We start from the raw sequence: 20,703 nt of genomic DNA, 5'->3' as shown, positions 1-20,703 counted from the left end.
CACCTCGTCCTTCGCCTAACCCCCATGCAGCAGCTTCCTCGCTGTGCCCCAAACTGGGCCAGACTTCCTCTCGGGCTAACTTCCATGCTGCCGGGCCTGCTCCCTCGCCTCCCTCCGCTTCCTCCCTGCTCCCACACCATCCTGGAAACCCCCTAAAAGAAGTAATTGCACTGGCTTAGAAAACAACTGGAACTTTATGGCAACGTGCTGTTAATCTCTCCTGGGGTTAACACCTGAGAAATACCCCCTTGAAAACTTCCTGTCTCCTCAACATTGGGGTCACCACCCCTCTGGGGCCGGACCCCCGGCGGGTGCCAGAGGCGGGTCTGTGTTTGGCCAAGGGGCTGTAGATTAGGCCCTGGGGCCTCCAGGATGGCCCCCAAGGCCAAAGGGTCTAAAAATCAGGGTTCCAGATCCGGCAGCCATCTCTTCACACCCTTCCCTGGAGCAGCTGCCTCCGGAATGGCTCAAAGTCCTCGGGGACGGTGTCTGAGGAAGGAGAAGCCACTGAGTCAGGGACTGACTGCCCGAGGGCCTGGGCGCCCGGCTGACCCGCGAGCAGGGGCTCACCGTTGCATCGGTACTGGAGGTTGGACCAAATGATGTTTTCTTGGGAGAAGCAGAACACGCCAAGACGCCCCCCTCGCATGGACGTGTCGATGATCACCCCAGAATCCGCCACTAGCTGGGGACCCTCATAGAGCTTCACTCTGTCCAGGATAAAGGTTTCTATTGGTGCTAGGGTGCCAGTGAACACTGCCACCATGCCGGGGCCCTGCTCAGTCCCAACCCCCCTCAGCTCACCAGGCCTGAGAGACAAGGGAGGAGGGGAAGGGGAGGGAAGGGGGTGCTTTTCTCAGGCCTGGGGCCCCTGGCTCTTTGTCCAGCCCCCTTTGCATCTCAAAGCAGCAGCCGCATTCCAAGCGAGGATTGGGTTGCCATGACGATGAGCACAATGAGCTGGGGGGTGAAGTCACCCGCTTCCCAGGCTCTAGTCCACCCCCCTTTTGCCTTGCCCTGGCACCCCGCAGCCCCAGGCACCTTAAAGGGAACCAACCCAAGTGCCTGGACTCTGGGCTCTTGGCCACTTGCCCTCCCTTCCCTGTCATCCCACCAACTAGGTGATGCAGAGCTGTGGCCGGAGCGGAGCGGAGAGGCCTCGGCTCTGCTCCCAGAGCTGTGTCTGGGGCCTGCCCTGCGCCTCTGCGAATCACAGTCCCTTCCAGGTCAGAGGCCTTGAGGCAGGTTCTGAGCTGTAGGGGTGGAAGGGCTGGATGTCACGTGCCTCTCTCAGTCCGGCCTGGGCTTACAGAGCGCTGAGTGGGGCACAGGAAAGGGGGGACGTGCCCAACAGAGCCGCGGCCGCGATGCAGGGAGGAAGGGGCCGAGGCGGCGGGCCTGCGGTGAGGGGGGAGGGGGAAGACGGAGGCCGGTGGTCCCCGTCCGGCCCGCAGCACGAAGGCACTGAGTACGGCGTCACCAGTGAGTCCCAGCTGAAGGTGGAGGCAAGGCCGGCGCGGGGCCCTCACCGGATGTAGCCGACCTGGGGCCGGTGCAGCAGCTGCCAGCGGTAGGAGGTCTTGTCGCGCCAGCCCGCGTTCCGGGGGTCTGTCCACAGCAGCCGGACCTGGTCAGGGGTGTGGCCGGTATGCCACAGGGCATTCCGGAGGTGCTCGCCTGGGCCTGACACCGATGTCACTGCCTGGGGGAAGTGGGCAAAGCCGGGCGGTCGACCACCGGACCCGAGTGAGGTTAGTAAAAGGAAGGCAGGGTGGTCAGGAGAATGTTCTGGAGCCCTAGGGAGCCCACTTCTGGGTAGGAGGGCTCCTGCTCAGGCGGGGGAGGTTTGGGAAAGGGCCCCAGACCGGGGAACCTGGGCAGCGGCGGGACCTTGAGCTGCAGCCCGGGCTGCGCAACAGCCCGGAAGGGCGTGGCCTGCCAGTAGGTCTGCTCCGTCTGCTTCCACATGACCACGTAGAAGCGGCCGCTGTCCTGGTAGCTGAAGAGGAAGCCCGCGTAGTCGTCATCGGTCACCGTGTTCACGTGGAAGGTGCCTTCGAAGTCCACCCCGTTGAAGGCTGTGTACCCTGGGGGATGGGATCAAGGTCAGGGGCAGCAGAGCTACAGGCGGCCCACCGAGCAGCGGGGGTGGAGGGGACGCCTGCTGCCCGTGTGGCCAGCTCGCCCCCCGCCCTGCGCCCCCATCAGAGCCCTGTTTGGAAATGACCGAAATTGGACTGGGTGTCCCTTACATACCAACGGCCAGGCCGGGGTCGCTGTTCATGGTCTGAACGATTTCCATGCCCTGGTGGTGGGGAGTGAAGAGGAGCCGTGAGCCGGGCACATCGCCCTCCTCGGCCTGGCCCAGCCCAGGGTCCATGCTGACAGCCCCCGCCCAGCCCACTGCCCTAGTACCTGGTTGAGCACGACCCAGTTTGGGTCGATCTGAGCATCCCCCTCGGGATCCAGGACAACCGTCTGATAGGCCCGGAAATCTGTGAGGGTCACCTCTGCACTTTCGGGGCACACATCCAGGGGATCGGCCACCGCGTCATTGTCAAAGTCATCCTCGCACACATCACCAACGCCGTTGCCTGGCCGGAGAGGCGAGGCGCTAAGGCCCCGGCCACCGCCACTATCCGATAGCACCTGCCCTCGGGCCCTGCGCTCCTGACCCACTGCCCGCCCCGCAGCAAGGCCTGCCGCCTCTCCCTGAGCAAAGCCTGCACAGGTCCAACCCTCTGGGGCCTCAGCCTCACCATCTGAGTCCTTCTGGTTGGGGTTGGGTACCAGGCGGCAGTTATCAGGACCGGGAGGCATGTAATCTGGGACACCATCATTGTCATCGTCCCCATCGCACTCATCTCCAAGTCCGTCATTGTCTGAGTCCAACTGAGAGCTGTTGGGGAGCTGTGGACAGTTGTCCTTGGTGTCCTGATGTCCATCCCCATCACTGCGCAGAAGAACAGGCACCAAATAAAGGCTCTAAAGGTACCACATCCTTCCCTTGCCCCCTGCTGAGGAGTCAGGCGCGCCCTCCATTCAGCCAGACCCCCGGCGGGCGGCCAGGTGGGAGGCCAGGTGGGAGGCTCCGCAGTAAGTGCGCAGGGGAGACTGGGAATGACCGGCTCAGCGAGGAGCGTCAAGGCCGACCCCAGGGAGAACGGAGCACGCCCGCGAGACCGCCGCCCCTCGGCCCAGGCCCTACCTGTCTTCGTCGGTGTCGCACACGTCCCCCACCAGGTCGCTGTCTGCGTCTGTCTGAGAGACGGGCGCCCGTGCTCGCCATCTCTTTGTAACGGAAGAGAGGGGCCGACACCTCCCACCGCCCGCCCGGCCCCCAGCCCGCCCCTGCAGCGCCCTGTACCTGGGTAGGGTTGCTCACTTCGGGGCAGCTGTCACAGGCGTCTCCCACCCCATCCTCATCCCTGTCTGTCTGAAGGGGGTTGGGGACTTTAAGGCAATTGTCCAGTCCATTGGGGATGCCTAGAAGTCGTGGGGACAGCCAAGGGTCGTCACACTCTCTCCCAGGTGAGTAAAAGCCCCAAGCTTTGTCTCCCGTCTGGAGGACAGCTGTTCAGGAAGCGCCCATCCCTTGTCTCACGCTCCTGCCAGTTCCCTGCCTGACCCTGTGGCCTGCCTCACGTGGCCACTGACACCTGGCGCAGGTGGTCCCTCACCCACGCGGACCCCCACGAGCACGGCCCCCCAGTCCTCAGACTTCCCCGCCTCCCGGCCGCCCCCCCGCCCCCGGCCCAGGCTGGCACCATCCCCATCCACGTCGTTGTCACAGGCATCCCCTTCCCCGTTGCCATCGGTGTCCTTCTGGTCATTGTTGGGAACGTTGGGGCAGTTGTCACAGGCATCACCAAATGAATCTGTGTCTGAGTTTTGCTGGTCCTTGTTGGGGAACAGCCGGCAATTGTCCTGGTGTGGAGGGGAAAGAGTCAAGTCTCCCCTGAACCCCTGGGTACCTAGCACCCCCTGGTCCTTGTACCCTTGTCTGCAGCCACTAACTGGTAACGGTCCGCCTGCTTGGCGCAGTCCCGCCCACCCAACCTCCAGGTGGTCCACCTTGTCCTGGCCACCAGCCTTCTGCTCCCCTCACGGGGGATACTGGGGCCCTTCCTGGAGAGCTGCCGGGGGCCTGGGGGTGCATGGGACAAGGCGTCAGGTGAGGAACGGCATGGGAGTGGGAGGGGCGGGGCGCCGGGGCCACCTCGACGTTCTTGATCCCGTCCCCGTCGGCATCGTCGTCACACTGGTCCCCCACGCCGTCGTTATCCGCATCTTCCTGCCCGGAGTTGGGTGTCAAAAGGCAGTTGTCCTGAGGGTCGGGGGAGGAGGCGGCCGGGTGAGCCGCAGCCAGCGCTGGCCCGGGCGCCCGCCCTGCCCCGCGCCCGCCCGCCGGCACCTGCTTGCAGTGCTTGTGGTTGTCCATGCAGGGCAGCGCCTGGTCCGGGTAGCCGTCGATGTCCGTGTCGGGCCCGCACACGTTCCCGTTCCCGGCCCAGCCCACGTTGCACTGGGCAACGCGGAGGCTGCGTGTCAGCGGTCTGGGCTGACTCCCCCGTCCTCGCCCCCCCCGCTCCGGCTCCAGGTTCGCCAACCACCTCCCAGGCCCAGGCCTGCCCTCCTCTCCCTTGAGGCCGCAGCCAGCCCTCCCCCCCCCCCCCAGACGCCTCCTCTTCCTCCCGAGCCCCAGGCCCCACTCACCAAGCAGGACACTGCCCCATTGCGTTCAAAGAGGCAGTGCGCGTGGACGTGGCAAGGGCTGTGGGCTGGGCTGTGGCAGGTCCGGGCCGGGACGCAGCCCTGGCTCTGGTTGCCCAGGAAGCCCAGGCGACAGGGACCACACCTGAAAGAGCCCTAAGCACAAGGAAGCAGTATTCGCAGGAGGCAGGGTCAGCCTGCCAGGCTCCCAGGGCCCGCACTGTCCCAGCCGAGGGCTCAGGGTGGGCACTCAGCTACGTGCCAGGACCGTGCCGGTCATCTGGCACCTGTCGGTTATCTCCGCCAGGTTCTCCCGACAGCCTTTCCAAGCGGGTCAGAGCCCCATTTGCCAAGTGAGGACACAGAGGCTCGGAAACGCCGAACGACTTGGTAAAGGTCACAGCTAGCACGAACCGGAGCCCAGACCGAGTCCACGGGGGACACCTACTATGCGCGGCGCCTGGGGGAGGAAGAGAAGGGGCAGGAAGTTCGGGAGGGGTGCACGCGCCGCCACCTCAGATGCACTCGGGGCGCTCAGCTCACCAACGTATTGGTGCAGATGGAGTTGGGGTCACAGCCACCATTGTTGCCGTCGTTGCATTCGTCAATGTCGCTGCAGACCTGAGGGGCAGACGCCGGGTAGAGCCAGACCTGTGCGGGTCCCCTCAGACGCAGGCGAGGGCGGGCTCGCCTGCGGACACCCACACGACGCCCAGACCCCACGGCAGCGCAAAGCCAGCGGGTAAGTCGGCAGCCTCATCCCGTTTATCACAGGGCCCCACGGCCAACCCAGAAGCCCCGGCCCCTGCCAGGCCGAGCTGTCTCGTCTACACACTCCACCGAACTTGACCTGCTTGCTGGCCCGGGCGTAGTCGATGCCCACACCGGACACCCGTGTGCCCTTGTAGCCTCGGGGACAGGCCTCGCAGTGGAAGCCGGGCATGGTGTTGATGCAGCTGGAGCCAGGGAAGCAGGGGTCAGCGTGAGCGCACTGCGGACCAGATGACGAGAGGTCAGGCCCCTGCCTGTGACCTGGGACACGGCTCCTGGTCTCCCGTTTGCAGCTCTCGCCACCCAATGGCGCAGTGGCCGGAGCCCACCCCCCCACCCCTCCCCCCCCGCCCCGGCCTCCCTCAGTCCTGGCCAGCCACGCTCCCAGCACCGCCCCCAGGCGGCCCTCCAGCCTTTGCCCAGGGGTGTGACGCCCGCCCGCACTCACGGGGCGTTTCCAGCCGGCATCTGTCCTAACCCCGTCGCTCTGCTCCTGACCAACGCTCACCACCCGGCTCCCGGGGCCTCTCCGAACGCCCGCCCCCAGCGCCCTGTGCCATCCCGGGCTCTGGCGCCCCACCTCGTTGATCCCGCCCCCAGCGCCCTGTGCCACCCCGGGCTCTGGCGCCCCCACCTCGTCGATGTCCCTGCAGTGTGTGCCATTGCCCTGCAGGCCAGGTGGGCAGGGGCCGCAGCGGTAGCCGGGGTACTCGTACACCTCCATGCAGTCCACGCCTCGGAAGCAGGGGTTGGGGCTGCAGTGGGAACGCTGCTCGTGGAAGCCTGGGGGAGGGCGTGGCCAGAGCCGACGAGAGGTCACCCCTCAGGTGGCCAGAAGCAGAGGCCAGAGCCGCGGGCTGAAAGCACAGCGCAGCCCCCCGGAGCCCCGCCCACAGCCCCACTCACCGCACACCTGACACTCCATGATGGTGTTTCGGATCAGGGACATCTCCTTCACCTGGCGGGCAGAAGGGCGGGGGGAGTCAGCGCTCAGCCTCTGCCACCCGCCCCCGGCGGCGCCCCCTTCGCTGGCCCCCTCCGACCTGGTCTCGGATGTCGTCCCGCAGCTCCACCAGAATCTGGTTGAAGAGGGTGAGCTGGGTGACCAGCGCCTTGGTCTGCTCGCCTGTCAGGGCCCAGGGCGTGGCGGCTCAGAGCTGGGACAGGCCTGGCCCCCGCTGGGTAACGGGCCAGCTCCTGCCAGGGCCGCCCACCCGCCCCCCGCTCCCGGCACAGAGGACTCGGGGGCAGGCGGCTGCCGAAGCCGGGGACCTCCTCCCCACCTCGGGCCCCTTCCGCCGCCTCGGGCCTCCTCACCTAGGATGGAGTGGAGTGCGCTGGTCACTGGGGAGGAAGGGGAAACGCGGTCAGAGAGCAGGGACGTGGCGAGGGGCCTGGCTGGCAAGGGGAAGGAGAAGGGACAGGGACAGACGGCCAGAGTCTCGGAACAAAGACGGCTTGCCGGGCGGCAGGAGGAGGGCGGCCACGGCGAGCGGCGCGGAGAGGGAGAGCTGCCCCAACCCCTCACGGTCAAAGCCCCAACCCCTCTGGTTCCCGGGCTCGACAGTGACCGAAGGGACCCACGCAAGGGGCCCCAACGCAGGGCCAGGGCCCCAAGACCTCCCACTTCTTTCCCCCCAAGGTGCTACGCCAAGAGCCCTTTCTTTGAAACACCTGGGAGCAATGGCATTTTGTTTAGGTAACTAAGAGCCTCTGTGTGTCCCTGTCAGAGGGACGGAGCGGATGAACGACACTCAGAGAAACTGCTGGCAGGTGACAGCCGCCAGCAGGAGCTAAAAGACCCAGGACCCTCATCTCCGTCAAAACCAAGACCGAGCGGCCAGCCTCCTCGCCCCGCTCGGAGTTCCCCAGAGTCCCCCTCTTCCCTGGGACAGCGCTGTCCTGGCCACCCAGCTAGATGGGATGACCCACATGGCTCCCGGGGTTGGCGGCATTATTTTGGAGATCGCGGTGTCAGAGGTGAAGGAGATTTGGGGCAGCAGGGTCACAGTGCCGCGAACAGGCAGACCAAAGGAACGAGTGTTAAGAGAGGCCAAGAGGATGAGTCACCAAAGACCCCAGGATGCTTTGTGGGGGCGGGGATGTCGGCTAAGGGAAGTCTCTGTGTCACCTGCGCTGTGGATGGACTCGTCCCCCTGGAACGGACACTCACTCAGGGCTCCGACCCGGGCCATTGACCCACCCAGAATCATCTTCATGGACTCCACGAAGCCCTGGGCAGGAGCAGAGCGGGGCGGGAGGGCTGACCCACTGCTCCCACCGGGGCAGACGCTTCCCCAGAACCCCCGGGGTGCCCTCCTCCTGCTCACCTGCATCCTCAAATAAGCCTTCTGTCCGGTCCTAATCTCCAGCCCATCGACCTCCGCTGGAGGAATGGGGGCCAGCGCCGGAAGGCCGGCGTGCTGGTCGCCCAGTTTGCAGTCCACGTAGAGCTGCAGGGCGGGGCTGGGGCGGGCGGGGCCGCGGAGCCGCAGCAGCGCCGTGTGCGTGCGCCCGTCGGCCAGGCCCGCTTGCTGCAGGTTCACCGCATGCACTCTGCCGTCCTCCCGCTGGTACCGCACCAGCACTGCCGGGGAGCGGGGCTCAGTGCGGGCCCCGCCCCCACCCCGTCCCCCACCACGCCTTGGGTCAGCTCTTCTGGACGCCCCATCTCCGGGGCCACGCCCCTCTGCCCGGCCTTGCCTCTCAACGCTGGGCACGGAGGAGGTACACAGCACGCGTCTTTCCCATCAGAGACTAGGACTCAGTGACATCAGCTCACTCTGTGCCATACCAGGTGGCAGCTGGTCCTCAGGGACGAGGGCCCTCTCTGTGCCCCTGCATGCTCCATGACTCCCCCTCCCCTGCCCCTAGGCACCCCCAAGTACAACACCCCAACCCTACAAATGCCTGGCCTCACCCTGTTTGGGCACCCAGCCTTCCAAAGCACCTCCTAAACATCCCATGCCAAGTGCCCCTCATTGCCTGGACACAGCCCGAAGGGTCCACAGCCCCGGTGTAGCCCAGGGACAATGACCAAGGGCGGGGAGTGGGCATGCAGGAGAGTGCCCAGAAGGGTCACCACTGCAGAACAGGTGCCCGCCAGTCACCTTTGTTGATCTTGCCCACGACAGAGGCCTCCAGCCACCGTGTGTTGTCTTGGCGAGAGTAAAGGCCAAAGAGGACACCGCCCTGCTTGGGGGGCAGGCGGAAGGTGGACAAGAGGTAGATGTCCCCAGCTGTGAGCAGCGCTGTCCGGATCTTCTCCGCCACAGCTACCATCTGCCGAGACTCGCCCACAGTCAGCAGGTCAATCACTGGCCAGGCGGGGATTATCGAGGTCAGAGAAAGGGGTCAAATGCTAGGGCCTGCCCTCTCCCCTGAGCCCTCGGGTGTGGCGCCCTCCATCCCTCCCCGCCACCCCACCACCAGACGACGTTAGCCACCTCCTCGAGTTCGACATTGCTGCCCTCAGAGGACCGGGCATCGTGCCTTCCTCTCCCTCCACACTGGGTCTGCCACCCTCTGGGGACCCACAGGCCTGAGGCTCACTTGGAAATAACAGAAACAGTGCCCCGCAAACTTGAGATGTCCCCACCAGGTGGCGCAAGGGAGTCACTGTGCCGGCGGCAGGCAGGAGTAGCACCTGGTGCCGGCAGAGCACGCAGGGCAGGCAGCTTCTCCCTCCACGGCGGGCTCCGGCTCATTCCACGCCCCCGACGCCCCTCCTCCCACCCCGAGCACTCCGCACACTCGCCCCGGTCGGGAACAGCTGCCCGCTGAGGGCTCCCGCCTCCCACTGTCGGGCTCTCTCCCTGGGGCATGTAGGACCCAGCTCCTCTGCCTCCTGTGTCCTGGCCAATCTGTGGTTTCCCTCCCAGCCAGTGAAGAATCTGCCTGTGTCATCTGCTCCAGCTACCTCTCCCACACCCACAGGCCTGGCCCGGCAGCAGACCTCCGGGAGAGCCCGGACCTCTCCGTCCCCACCCCCACCACTCTGTCCTCGGACAGCCAGCAGCAGCCAGGGGACCAGGCAGCCCAGGGACCCACACGGCGCGCCCACCTTCGCGCTGCTCTCCCCACAGTGGGGCTCTGCAGATGCTCAGGCACCACCCGGCCGGGCAGCTCTAGCATCCAGCTCCTGAGCCCTGCGCCCTGGCCTGATGCTGGCCCTGGCCAGTCCCCCTCACCTGCCCACCTCTGCTGTTCACTCCTCCCCACGGGCCATGATTCACCCACTCTGCTTCCCTCCGCTCAATTTCACGACTCTGCCTTCTACCCTGGCCCACATGTTCCCTGCTACTAGGCTGGAGGCAAACCGGGAGCAGGCCGAGGCTGGAGACGGGCTTACCCTGCAGGTTCTGACTGGCAGATGAGAAAGTGCAAAGGAGGAGAAGAGCCAGGGCCCCCCGAAGTCCCTGTGTCTCCATGCCGCTCAGCCGGCTCACTACCCCTGGCAGGCAGGCGGCTGGGAGGGGAAAAGGCTAGGCGGAGGGAGCAGGAGCGGGGGGCGGAGGGACTGGAAGGGGGAGTTGGAGGGGGGGCCAGCCGGCGGGTGAGGGGGGGCTGAAACAAAGAGCTGCCAATCACCCTAGAGGCATCCCCAGCTCAGGGAACCAGGGGCAGCCGGAAAGGGCCCCGGAGGCCTCGCTGCCTCCAGCCTCCCCCCAGTGGTGCTCTCGCCTTGCTGCCTCCTCTCTCCCGGCACCTCGTCGTAGAGGGCCACGACCAAGTGCTACTGTTTTCTGGGTCACAGCTGGGGAAGGCAGTGCCCGACAGTGGGCATTATTCCACAGCTGGCGTGAGAGGATGCCAGGGGAGTGGTGGAACCTCGCTGGCTCCAGTGCCCACGGGGCACGGAGCATGCTGCTCAGACCCGGCAAGAGCCCTTTATGAGGGCGGGGGTCCCCTGTCGCGCGCCTGTGCCTCCGTTTTCCCTTCCTCCTGGGAAAACCTGGAAGCGTCCAAAGGGAACTGTGTGAACCTGGTCGTCAGCGAGGTCGCAGTGAAGGAAACTACACCGGGAACAGAAGTAGACCAGGAAGGGGGGCCAGGCCGCGAACACCGGGGGTACTGCCTGACAGGCCGCGACCCGGATGAAGCGGGGGGCGCCTCGGTTCCCGTTACCAAGGCGACAGCCTGCGAGCCCCTCCTCCCCTCCCCCCACCCAGGCCCGAGCCCGGCCTCGCTCCGGCCGCCGCCACCGCCCCTGTTTTGTTTCCATGGCGACAAGCGGCGCGGGCCGGCTCCAAACATAACGCGCTGTGGAAAACATGCGCCTCGGGGGACCCCCCCCCCCGCAGCCTGTGCTCGGGGCCGAGCCCTAAGGGGCCCTAGCGCAGTCCCGGCCACGTGCAGGTCTGCGCGAGCCCCCAGGGCCGGCCCGGACGCGCGAGACCCCCTGCTCCCAGCCTGCCGCTTCTCGGCGGTTCCTGGGCTCCCCTCGACCGAGGCGCCCCGACGCCCGTCTCCGCGCCCGGAGCCGCCGCGCGCCCCTGCAGCCCCGGGGCCCGCCCCGCGCCACCCCGCCGCCTCCCGGGCCTCCCTCCGCCCCCGGCCTCGCGCGACACGCGGGGCGGCGGCCAGGGGCGGGCGCGCGCCGGGGTCGGCGAAGCGCGGAGGGAGGTGCTTCCGGGACAGAGGGCGGGCAAGATGGCGGCGCCCATGGAGCTCTTCTGCTGGGCTGGGGGCTGGGGGCTACCGTCCGTGGACCTGGACAGCCTGGCGGTGCTGGTGAGGGTGGCGCCGGCGCCCTCTGCTGCGCCCTGGAGGACTAGGGAGGGGGCATCCGAATTTTACCGGGGCGCCTCAGCACGGGCGCAGTGGGGGAAACTGAGGCCATCAAAGAGCGTGGGCTCGGAGTGGGCTCGGTGCCCTGTGCCTTAGCTGATCGGGTTTTGCGCAGCGTTAGAAAGAAGCCTGGTCGGGGGCTCAAGAAGTGGGTCGTGGTCCGTGCCCATCCACTGACTGGCCGTGTGACCTTGGGCAGATCCCTTCTCTCGGTGCGCTTTCTTCATCCGGAGTTTCCTAAAGCCGAGGAATGTCAGAGTTCTCAGTCTTGGCATTCCTGTCTCCCCCACAGCCGCCCTCTCCTCCGCCCCCGTTTCCTCCTCCTCCACCTCACCAAACAGCATTTACTGAGCTTGTTTATGGAACCAGAGGGGCCACAGCCAGGCTCTGTAGAAAGAGCTTTGGAGTCAGACCAGTTCATCTCACTCATTTGCTCCCTCCTTTATTTAATAAGCAGTATTAGATGTCTTCCAAATACCAGTCATTGGCACGCTAAGGTAAATGACTTGGTCTCTCCCCTGGAGTTGTTCACAGAAAGGCAGACATGACAGCAAAGAAGTGTAATAAAATGCGCAGGTCTAAGGTATAAGCAGGAACAGGCCTTGGAGACTGCCAAAGGCGCACGGTCAGTGCTTCCGAGAAAGTGTTAGAAAAACCTCTGAGGGTAGGTGCTCACCAGGCGAGTAGTAAGAGAGGAGACAGAGGGAAGAATTTTCCTGGCTGACTTGTAATCATGGAGAATCCATAACCTCTGAGCCCCGTTTGCCCATAGTAAAATGGACACAGTGTTATTCAATTCTTTTTGGGTACGAGGCAAATGCTGAGCAGAGATCGTATCACAGAAGGCATTCAATAAATGTTATTTCTCTTCTTGCTTCCGCTGTGGGGGCCGCGTCCCTGACCTCTCTGCCTCCTGCTTCTTCCCTGCAGACCTATGCCAGGTTTACTGGTGCCCCACTCAAGATGCACAAGATCACCAACCCCTGGCGCAGCCCTTCAGGTACCCAGTGTCCCCGGAGAGGGGGAAAGAAGGGAGCATTTGGGGAGGGGGCAGGAGACAGGGCGACAGATAAGGATGAGGTGCCAATTCGTGAGGGTGGGCAGCTAAGGGTCTGGTGTGCAGACTTCTTTTTCAATGTCAGGAGCTCTGCCTGCCCTTCGGACCAGTCTCGGAGAGGTCATCTCAGTGCCACACAAGATCATCACCCACCTTCGAAAAGAGGTAGGTGGCTCGGGGAGGGGGACCGCTGGTGAAAAAGTTCAGTCAGTTCAGTGCAACCCATTTATTGAGTACCAGGCATGTGCCAAGCTAGAGGTGGGTGACCGGCGCTGCAAGGAACACGTGGTGTGACGCGGTAAACAGCAGGCCAGAGGTTCGGCTGGGGCGCTGCGGAGGCATCCGGAGGCACCGTGCCTTCTGCCTGTGGGGACGGCGACACCAGGAAGGGGGAAAGGAGAGCGGAAGAGAGCAGCTGGCTCAGATGGGGCCCTTGAAAATGGGACCGGAGAGGGACTTCCAAGGGCCATTGCCCTTTTCTCAGGGACCAGGGCAGGCGGGATAAGGGGCTCAGGATGGACAAGGCTTAAGAGCCAGGCGGGGAAGTCGGAAGGGCATTGTAAGTGGAAGGGGGCGGCCTGGGCTATGCTCTTCCCTCTCCCCTGACTGTGTGACCTTTGGTAAGTCATTCGAGGTCTCAGAGCCATAAGCTCCTTATTTGTAAAACTAGGGGGCTTAGTCAGGATGCTCTCCAAGGGTCCTGCCAACTCCTACAGCCTGGTTCCCACTGGGAACACACCGTCAGAAGTGCGACCCTCTTCTTGCCTTCGATTTTCCCCAAAATGAAAGAGCTGGGGAATTAGTGGAGACTTGAGAGGCATGGAGAGAGGGAAGCCAGGAAAAAGCCAAGGTTCCTGCCGGGTTTCCTTCTGTAGGAGCACAGCTTGCCGGTTTCTAGAGTCTTTTCCTAACACAGCCACACCGAGAGAAAGAGATTAGTGCTCCAGCCCGCAGGGGAGAAAATGAAGCTCAGAGAGATGTCAGGATCCTGCCTAAGAGGTTATCTGGGGACGAAGCTCACTGGGGCTCTGGAGGGGGGCATGAGCACCAGACAGTGGAGCCTAGGAAGGGGTGGCAGCCTGAGGCCTGGGGACACGGTTGGAATGTGTGCGCTGGTGGCGCCTGGACCACAGAATGAAATAGAAGAACTAGCCAAGAGCTGGGCGTCAAGAGAACAAGGCAGGAGGCCCAGGGCAGGGGCTCACTGGGTCCCAGGAGCCGCGGATGGCGTCCCGTAGTCCTGAGGTGTGGATGGAGGCCCAGATCCACTGTTAGCTCTAGGTGCCTGGGCTGGGGAAGTTATTGCGAGGAGGCTGCCGTCAGCGGGCACGGCGCCACCTTTCCGTGGAAACTCCGGGAGCTGCTCCTGGTTTGCGGCCGGGCCTTCCTCTCCCAGGGGCGCGGGACCTCGATGGCCAACAGGCTCCCAGGCCCAGGCTTTGCGCCAACAGAAACAGGCTACTGTCTGTGCCCAGGCCAGGAGCCTCGGCGGGAAAAGCTCTTTATTCTCCCTCTACTGCACTCAGAGGCCAGCGAGGAGGTACCAGACAGGGCACCCCGGGGGAGTGCCCCGGAGCCCCCGCATCCACATCATGGCAGGCCTTTCCTCCACAGAAGTACAATGCCGATTACGATCTGTCTGCCCGGCAAGGGGCAGACACCTTGGCCTTCATGTCTCTGCTGGAGGAGAAGCTGCTCCCAGTGCTGGTGAGTGTGCCCAGACCTCCTTGGTGCTCATGGCCAGTGTGGGAGGGGGCGAGGCACAGCCCCCGGCCCCCCGGGCTTGGAGCAGCACGGGGATCAGAAGCCTGGCCGGAGTCTAGCAGGTGCACTGGCTCAGACCTGCCTCTGCCTTCCCGTTCGCCCAACGCAGATACATACTTTCTGGGTAGACACCAAGAACTACGTGGAAGTGACTCGGAAGTGGTACGCGGAAGCCATGCCCTTTCCCCTTAACTTCTTCCTACCCGGCCGCATGCAGCGGCAGCACATGGAGCGGCTGCAGCTGCTGCTCTGTGGGGAGCAGAGGCCTGAGAGTGAGGACGAGCTGGAGAAGGAGGTACCTCTGGGACAGGGGGCTGTTGTATGAGAGGCGCCCCGAGGATGACGGCCAGGAGCGGGACCGCCCCGGAGGGGAGGCGGTGCGGCGCCCGCAGCCGCAAGCCTACCTGTGTCCCCCCTGCAGCTGTACCAAGAGGCCCGGGAGTGCCTGACCCTCCTGTCCCAGCGCCTGGGCTCTCAGAAATTCTTCTTTGGAGATGCGTGAGTGTGACTCCAGGGCAGTGAGGTGGCTTGGAAGGAGATGTGGGTTCAGATGCAGCCGCAGGGCCTGGGGTGGGTTCAGGCTCTGGGCGAGAGGTCCTCGGGACAGACCCTGGGTCTGGTGACAGTGGGGCTGTGTGTGTGGGGCTGGAGCCACCCCAGTGGTGCAGGGGCGCGGGAGGGCTGCCAGGCACAGGAGGGGCCTGCGGGGCCGTGGGGCACTCAATGTGCCCTTTATGCAGCCCTGGGATGGAGTCCCAGTCAGGGCCCGGCTGGCGCCACCTGGGGAGCCCTCCCCGTACCAGGTCCAGTGGGGCGTCCTCCTCCGCTCCGCTGGTGGCCCCCGCTGCACCCTCTGCACCCCCCGAGGCCAGGCCGCCATCCTCCACCCCGCCCCCTCTCTGTTTCAGCCCCGCCTCCCTGGACGCTTTTGTGTTCAGCTACCTGGCGCTGCTGCTGCAGACCAAGCTGCCGAGCGGGAAGCTGCAGGCCCACCTGCGGGGGCTGCACAACCTCTGCGCCTACTGCACCCACATCCTCAGCCTCTACTTCCCCTGGGATGGGGGTAAGGGGCACCCCGATGGGGGGCGGGCAGGGCCCCGGGCGCCAGCCCCCCGCCCACCCTCCTTCCTTGCCCCTCAGCTGAGGCGGCGCCTCCACGCCAGACTCCAGCGGGCCCAGAGACGGAGGAGGAGCCGAACCGGCGCCGGAACCAGGTCCTGTCCGTGCTGGCGGGGCTGGTGGCCATGGTGGGCTACGCCGTGCTCAGCGGCATCGTCTCTATCCAGCGGGCAGCGCCTGCCCGGACACCTGGCACACGGGGCCTGGGCATGGCCGAGGAGGACGAAGACGAGTGATTGTCCTCACGTGCCCAGGACTGCTTTTTCTACTGTCATGCATTCCAGAGGTCCCCGTGTCTCCCCGTCGTTGGTATGGCCGGAACTGGGGTGTTCCCCCACAATAAACCTGCTCACACGACTGAGGTCAGACATTCTCTCTGTTGAGGGGCCACCGTTTTTCCTAGTTGGTGCCAGGGGCCGTCTGGGGGCCTGAGCCCCCCCAGGTCATGGGCCTCCTAGCTGCCTGTGCCCGGACGCTGACATGCTTCCCCAGGGGGCCTGCTCTGCACCCCCAGGAAAGACAGGCAGTTCTCGGGGCTGGGTCCAGCTTCCCGCCCCCGCCTTTCCTTACCCTCCCCCACCCCCATCTCGTGTTTGCACAGACAGTGAGCTCACCCCGGGCCTCGGCCCAGCTCCCACAGGCAAGCAGCACAGAGCACACACTCACACAGCCCGGGAGTGGGGGCCACTGGAGCTTCCCAAGGGGCCTCCAGCCCTGGCTGCAGTTAGAGGGCAGAGTGAGTCACCCAAACCACTGCTCCTGGGCTTACGTCACTGAAGCTCGCCCGGCGCTGCTGCACCCTCCTTAGGCACAGACAGCGCACGAGCCGACTCTGTCCCTTTAATGTCCATGTGGAGCCCGGGCGCCGGCCGCTGTCTCTGCTCGGTCACTGGCGACGCCACAGGTAGGTATGAATAGAGTAGGCAGGCGAGATGGTCTCCAGGAAGCCCACGGCGGGGTCCTTGATGGTGACAGGCACGTCCTTCGAGGACCTGAGGGGGCGGGGAGAGGCTGAGCGTCTGTTCCTGCCGAGGCCACCGTCCCGTCCCCAGCCCTGTCCCGGGCCCTGCTGCTGCTCTCACCGGTTTAGCACGACCACAACCGCAGAGCCATCGGGACGCACGAGTGCCACCGTGTCCAAGTCGTTCTTCTCACTGGCCGCCAGCCCCACTCGCTGGGAGCCCTCCGGAATGAACTTGCTGGGTGGGGACAGGCACCTGAGGACAGCTTCCGCCCACCCTTCCCAGGGGGCCTGCCAGACCCTTGCCAGAGCTCGGCCCCGACCGTCCAGGTCTCGGGCCACGGGCTGGCACACCCTGCCCTCCACCCCCAGCATCAGCCGCTCGCGGGTTATCTGTCACTTCCCGCCCCAATGGTGCAAGAAGGACAGGTGTGCCCTCCCGAGTTCCCACCCGACATGCCTTCCTGTGCTCGTGTGGGCTGACGTAAGCCGAGCGGGAGGCGCCGGCCCGCGCCCGCGTGGGCGAGCCCGCCCCCACTCACCTGAAGTGGCCGAGGTGGTAGAACATGGGCTGTTTGTAGAACGTGTCCTTGGCGATGTCTACGATGACGGGGCTGTCGACGAAGTTGCGCACCCAGTTGGGGCCCCCTTCGGGGTTCAGGGCCAGGTTCCAGTCGGTCCAGCCGGCCACGTGGTAGAGGAGGTTCTAGGGTAGGGACGGGGCAGAGAGACGCGGCTTCACCCTGGGTCCCCGATGGCGCCCTGAAGGGTGGCGGGGACGCAGCAGGGCCCCGGCGCCTCTGCCCTGTGAGAGGCGCTCTGTCATCTAAGGCGACAGGTGGTGAGGGCGGGGCTCCCCAGAGAAGTCGCGGAGGGGAGGCAGGCTCTGCCCCGACCGAAGCATACTGGGGAAGGGCGACAGGGCGCACAGATCTGCGAAGGGAGGGCGAGGCAGGGATCACAACATCCCCAAATCTGCCCCAAAGAGCAAGTCAGCGGGGAAAGTCGGGGGCGGGGGGCCTGTGTCGGCCTTCGGCGGGACTCGGCGGGGGCCGGGCGGCCCGCTTCGTGCGGAGGGGGACAGGCCGCTCACCATGATGACGCTGTGGCTGTACTGCATCCCGCGATCCCAGGACCCCAGCCGGACGCTCTGCTCCCAGAACTTGGAGCCCACACAGGCCTCTGAGGCAAAGAGCATGGTGTCGGGGAACAGGCGGTGTGTCTCCCCCAGGGTGGCTTTTGCTGGAGCCAGAAAGTCCAGGTACCAGTGGACAGCGATGCCATGAACGTACTTCGCTGCTTCCGGCTCCGCCAGCACCTGCGCAGGGAAGAGGAAGGGCACCTGGGGAGCGGGAGCCGCTGAGCCTGGGCCCTGCGCTGGGGACCTGCGAGGTGGACAATGGGTGACGGTAACCAGAGGAGGTCAAAGTGACAACCATGGAGCTCCAGAGGGGGCCGTCGCCACCACGGCACCCCAGGGTGCCACCTGGGCCCCTGGACCCAGCCCAGAGTGCTCTGGGAAGCGGGTCAGGGCAGGGAAGGTGCTCCGGGAACCTGTGCGCGGCCGATCTGGGGGTCACTAGGCCACCGCAGGGAGGTCCTGGGCCTTACCACCTGGGCCCAGTGGGGCAGCAGCAAGCGCTGGTCATCCATCATGAGCAGGCGGACGTCGCGGTGTGTGCTGTTGGCGAGGGTGGGGCCCAGGTCACGGGCGATGAAGTCGCGCTGGTGCTCGGGGGTGAAGCCCAGGCACTGGAAGGGGTACCCGCTAAGCAGCCCTGCGGAAGGCTCGTTCTCGGCCGTCACCGCCCAGAACCGCAACCGGTGCTTGGCGTAGGCGTCCAGGAACCTAGCAGGTGACGGGTGTGAGTGAGCGTGACCCACAAAGGGGACCGAGGCCCTGGGGAGCAGGAGGCCCAACCGGGGGCGGGGGGGCGAGAATCGGGGTCCCAAGTCTGAAAGGCCAAAAGGCGAGCTAAGGAGAGTCACATCTGGACGTGGAACCAGGCTGGGACACAGAGTGGGGTGTCCAAGAGGGGAGGCTGGTCCAGACCCCATGGCTTTGCTGCTCCCTTACTTGACAAAGTATCTGGCCCAGGTCTGGTGGTGGCGGTCCCCCGGCTGACCCTTGAGTGACCCCCTGCCATTCACTGCCCCATTGGTTTTGAGCCAAGTGGGGGCTGTCCAAGGACTGGCTAAGAGTGAGATGGGGCGCGGGGCCATCTCTAGGGCTTGGTGAATCAGGGGTATCTGGAAAGAAAGGCAGTGAGGAGGGGCACTCAGAGCTGGAACACAGACAGGCTGGCCCAACCAGAGCGACGTCAGGCCTGCGCCAGCCCCGCCCCCCGCCCCCCCCGCCCCCCAGGGCAGAACCGCAAGGGCCAGGCCGAGCAGCCGGAGGCTTCTCAGCCACCAGGCCTGCATGCCACCAGGCGGCCCGTGCCGACCTTGAGCTTGACATCCTCCTCCGGGAGGCTGAAGTTGTGCAACTCGAAGTCATCGGGAGTGTCGGCATAGGTGTAGACGCGGATGGAGAAGTCGCAGCTGGCCATGGGTACCCGGATGATGTTGTACTCGATTCCTGCAGAAAAAAGACTGAGATATGGGCGCCTGCGTCATCAGGAGAATGTGGGGGCCAGCCAACGGGAGCTGGGGCTCCTGGGTGGGAGCCTGTGGAGCCGGGCGCCTGGAGGAGCACAGGCCTCCTGGGCCCGAGAGTCCCCAAGCACTCAGCGGAAGATGGGTAGGACAACCCCACTTCGGCGGGCATCGAGAGAGGCCCCGACTGTCAGGGGTGGGTGGAAGTCAGGGTCACAGGAGACGTCCGAGAGCCGGGCGCACTGTCGTCTCCCCCCGCCCCCCCTCACCTTCTTCAGAGAAGTAAGATTTGAGTAGCAGGTCCCGGGCGGGGGGCGACAGGGCAAGGATGTTGAGAGCGGCGGCATCCGTCATGGCCCCTCCAAAGCCCTTCATTCGCTGGAACTTCTGATCCGGCTGCAGCGTCAGGAGCAGCCCTGAGGACGCCGGCAGAGGATCGAGGGCGTCAGTGACAGAGGAGAAAGCCCGCGGAGACCACGAGCTTGGCTCAGCGCCGGGGCGATCCCAGCCCGGCCCGGCGGGGGAGGCCGTGGCGGCTACCTGTGCTCGTCCGGCTGGCCTGGACAGTCCCGAGACTCAGCTCCATCCGGCGTCCACTGCGGGTGCTCTCATAGCGGCTGAAGGTGCCAGGGGCAGGCAGGGTCAGGGGGTCAAGGGAGTCACAGTATGTGGCATTGCAGACGCAGACCACTGAGCTGTAGCCGAAGCTTTTGGGGCTGCAGGGGCGGGCACCTGGGGGGGAGGAAGCACAGGAGCGGACAAGGGCTGAAGGCCGAAGCCGAGGGGAAGGCATATTGGTCAGAAGGAGGGCCTGGATGCCGGTTTCAAAAACCCCCTCGCTGCACCCCCAGCCCCAGGCTGCCTCAGTCGCTCAAAAGCATTTCTTGAGCACCTCTTGAAGTTCACACCAGTTGGCCAGAGGCCACGAGAGGGTCACAAGGCAGAAGGGAGCATCATCGGGGCTACACTCCTCCTCAACTCGCTCACCTGATGCCCAGGAGACCGCCTGAAGTAGAAGCAATCCCGTGAGGCCGGCAGTCAGGGTGCCTCCCCTGCCCAGGGGCTTGGGCCATTCCTGAGAACGGAGTGAGGAGTGACTGGAAGGCAAGCCCCTCTCCACCCCTCACCCCTCCACTGCCTTCCCGGGCAGCTCTCGGCTGCTGATGGATGCCCGCAGCCTAGTCTCCGTCCCTTTAAGAGGGACGGCACGGGCCCTCTGCTAGCGACAGCCCTCCCTCCAAGCCCTCTGCTGTGCAGCTCTCTGCGCACCCCAGCCAGGACCCTCCTCCACCCCTCTCCGCACCCGGTTCCCCCCGCGACTCCCCCTTGCCTCCACCGGTCCCTCCATCAGAGCGCCATGAGGGCCTGAGTTCGAGGAGAGTCTGTCATTCACGGAATTCCAGAGCCTGGATGGCCAGGATTCCAGGGGCAAAGACCAGCTGGGAGCCGCGGCCCACTCACCTCTCTGGAAGGACTCGGGGGGAGCTCCATCACCGGACAGGAGGACTGCAGGGCTCCCCAGCCTCGGAGGGGACAGAGCGTTTGCAGAATAAGAACAGGGATGCAGGAACCTGGGTAGCTATAGACACCAGATGAGCCTCGCGGGTTAATTTCCGCATAATGGAATGAATTGGTCATGTGATGCCTATGGGAGAGTCACATGATACAGGAAGTGAGGCAATGGCAACCATATTTGTAAAGGGCGACTGGCTTCCCCTGGGCTGTCGGCGATTACACGCCCTGCAAAATCCCGGAAGGCATGTGTAGATGACAACTTCAGGAAGAATCTGGATCAGACATCTGAGCGAGGAATTGGGGCGAGGCTCCCGAATCTCAGAAGATGGAAACCACATTGCTTTCTTGAGAAAAAAATGTGAAAGTGATACTAACAAGCCGATACTAATCAAAAGAATTCCACTGTGCAAAACAC

At 64.9% G+C, this 20,703-nt stretch overlaps 3 protein-coding genes across 4 annotated transcripts; 1 reads left to right on the top strand and 2 right to left on the bottom strand.

Annotated features, from left to right (window-relative positions):
* Window positions 1–175: 175 nt before the first annotated feature.
* THBS3 (thrombospondin 3) lies at window positions 176–9,980 on the bottom strand. 2 transcript variants are annotated; one of them, XM_036234833.1, is made up of 23 exons: window positions 9,836–9,980; window positions 8,595–8,801; window positions 7,815–8,071; window positions 7,616–7,718; window positions 6,802–6,828; window positions 6,528–6,610; window positions 6,391–6,442; window positions 6,119–6,267; window positions 5,564–5,704; window positions 5,257–5,334; window positions 4,717–4,869; window positions 4,415–4,525; window positions 4,220–4,327; window positions 3,768–3,927; window positions 3,368–3,486; window positions 3,209–3,261; window positions 2,760–2,953; window positions 2,416–2,594; window positions 2,257–2,305; window positions 1,891–2,087; window positions 1,530–1,702; window positions 571–710; window positions 176–489 (listed from the first exon to the last, which is right to left on the bottom strand). In XM_036234833.1, the coding sequence occupies exons 1-23, from the start codon at window positions 9,912–9,914 to the stop codon at window positions 431–433; spliced, it is 2,871 nt and encodes a 956-aa protein (XP_036090726.1). In that variant the 5' UTR covers window positions 9,915–9,980; the 3' UTR covers window positions 176–430. The 2 variants fall into 2 exon arrangements, with proteins under 2 accessions (XP_036090726.1, XP_036090727.1); XM_036234834.1 differs by lacking the exon at window positions 9,836–9,980 and adding an exon at window positions 9,037–9,052.
* Window positions 9,913–15,569, top strand: MTX1 (metaxin 1). Its single transcript, XM_016166267.2, is given in 9 exon segments — window positions 9,913–9,944; window positions 10,656–11,217; window positions 12,205–12,274; window positions 12,417–12,496; window positions 13,946–14,038; window positions 14,205–14,390; window positions 14,517–14,593; window positions 15,004–15,158; window positions 15,236–15,569. Coding segments are annotated over 9 exon segments (1,470 nt in total). The 3' UTR covers window positions 15,451–15,569.
* A 3-nt stretch (window positions 15,570–15,572) lies between these two features.
* GBA (glucosylceramidase beta) lies at window positions 15,573–20,412 on the bottom strand. The gene is made up of 11 exons (XM_016166266.2): window positions 20,235–20,412; window positions 19,761–19,848; window positions 19,314–19,505; window positions 19,043–19,189; window positions 18,623–18,756; window positions 18,253–18,425; window positions 17,787–18,024; window positions 17,269–17,493; window positions 16,718–16,881; window positions 16,297–16,413; window positions 15,573–16,206 (listed from the first exon to the last, which is right to left on the bottom strand). The coding sequence occupies exons 1-11, from the start codon at window positions 20,409–20,411 to the stop codon at window positions 16,101–16,103; spliced, it is 1,761 nt and encodes a 586-aa protein (XP_016021752.2). The 5' UTR covers window position 20,412; the 3' UTR covers window positions 15,573–16,100.
* Between the last annotated feature and the right edge of the window lie 291 nt (window positions 20,413–20,703).

The sequence above is a fragment of the Rousettus aegyptiacus genome, unplaced genomic scaffold, assembly GCF_014176215.1.
Source record: "Rousettus aegyptiacus isolate mRouAeg1 unplaced genomic scaffold, mRouAeg1.p scaffold_m13_p_17, whole genome shotgun sequence".
Lineage (NCBI taxonomy): Eukaryota > Metazoa > Chordata > Mammalia > Chiroptera > Pteropodidae > Rousettus > Rousettus aegyptiacus.
The sequence above is the reverse complement of the archived record's forward strand: the minus strand, read 5'-3'. Positions and strand labels throughout refer to the sequence as shown.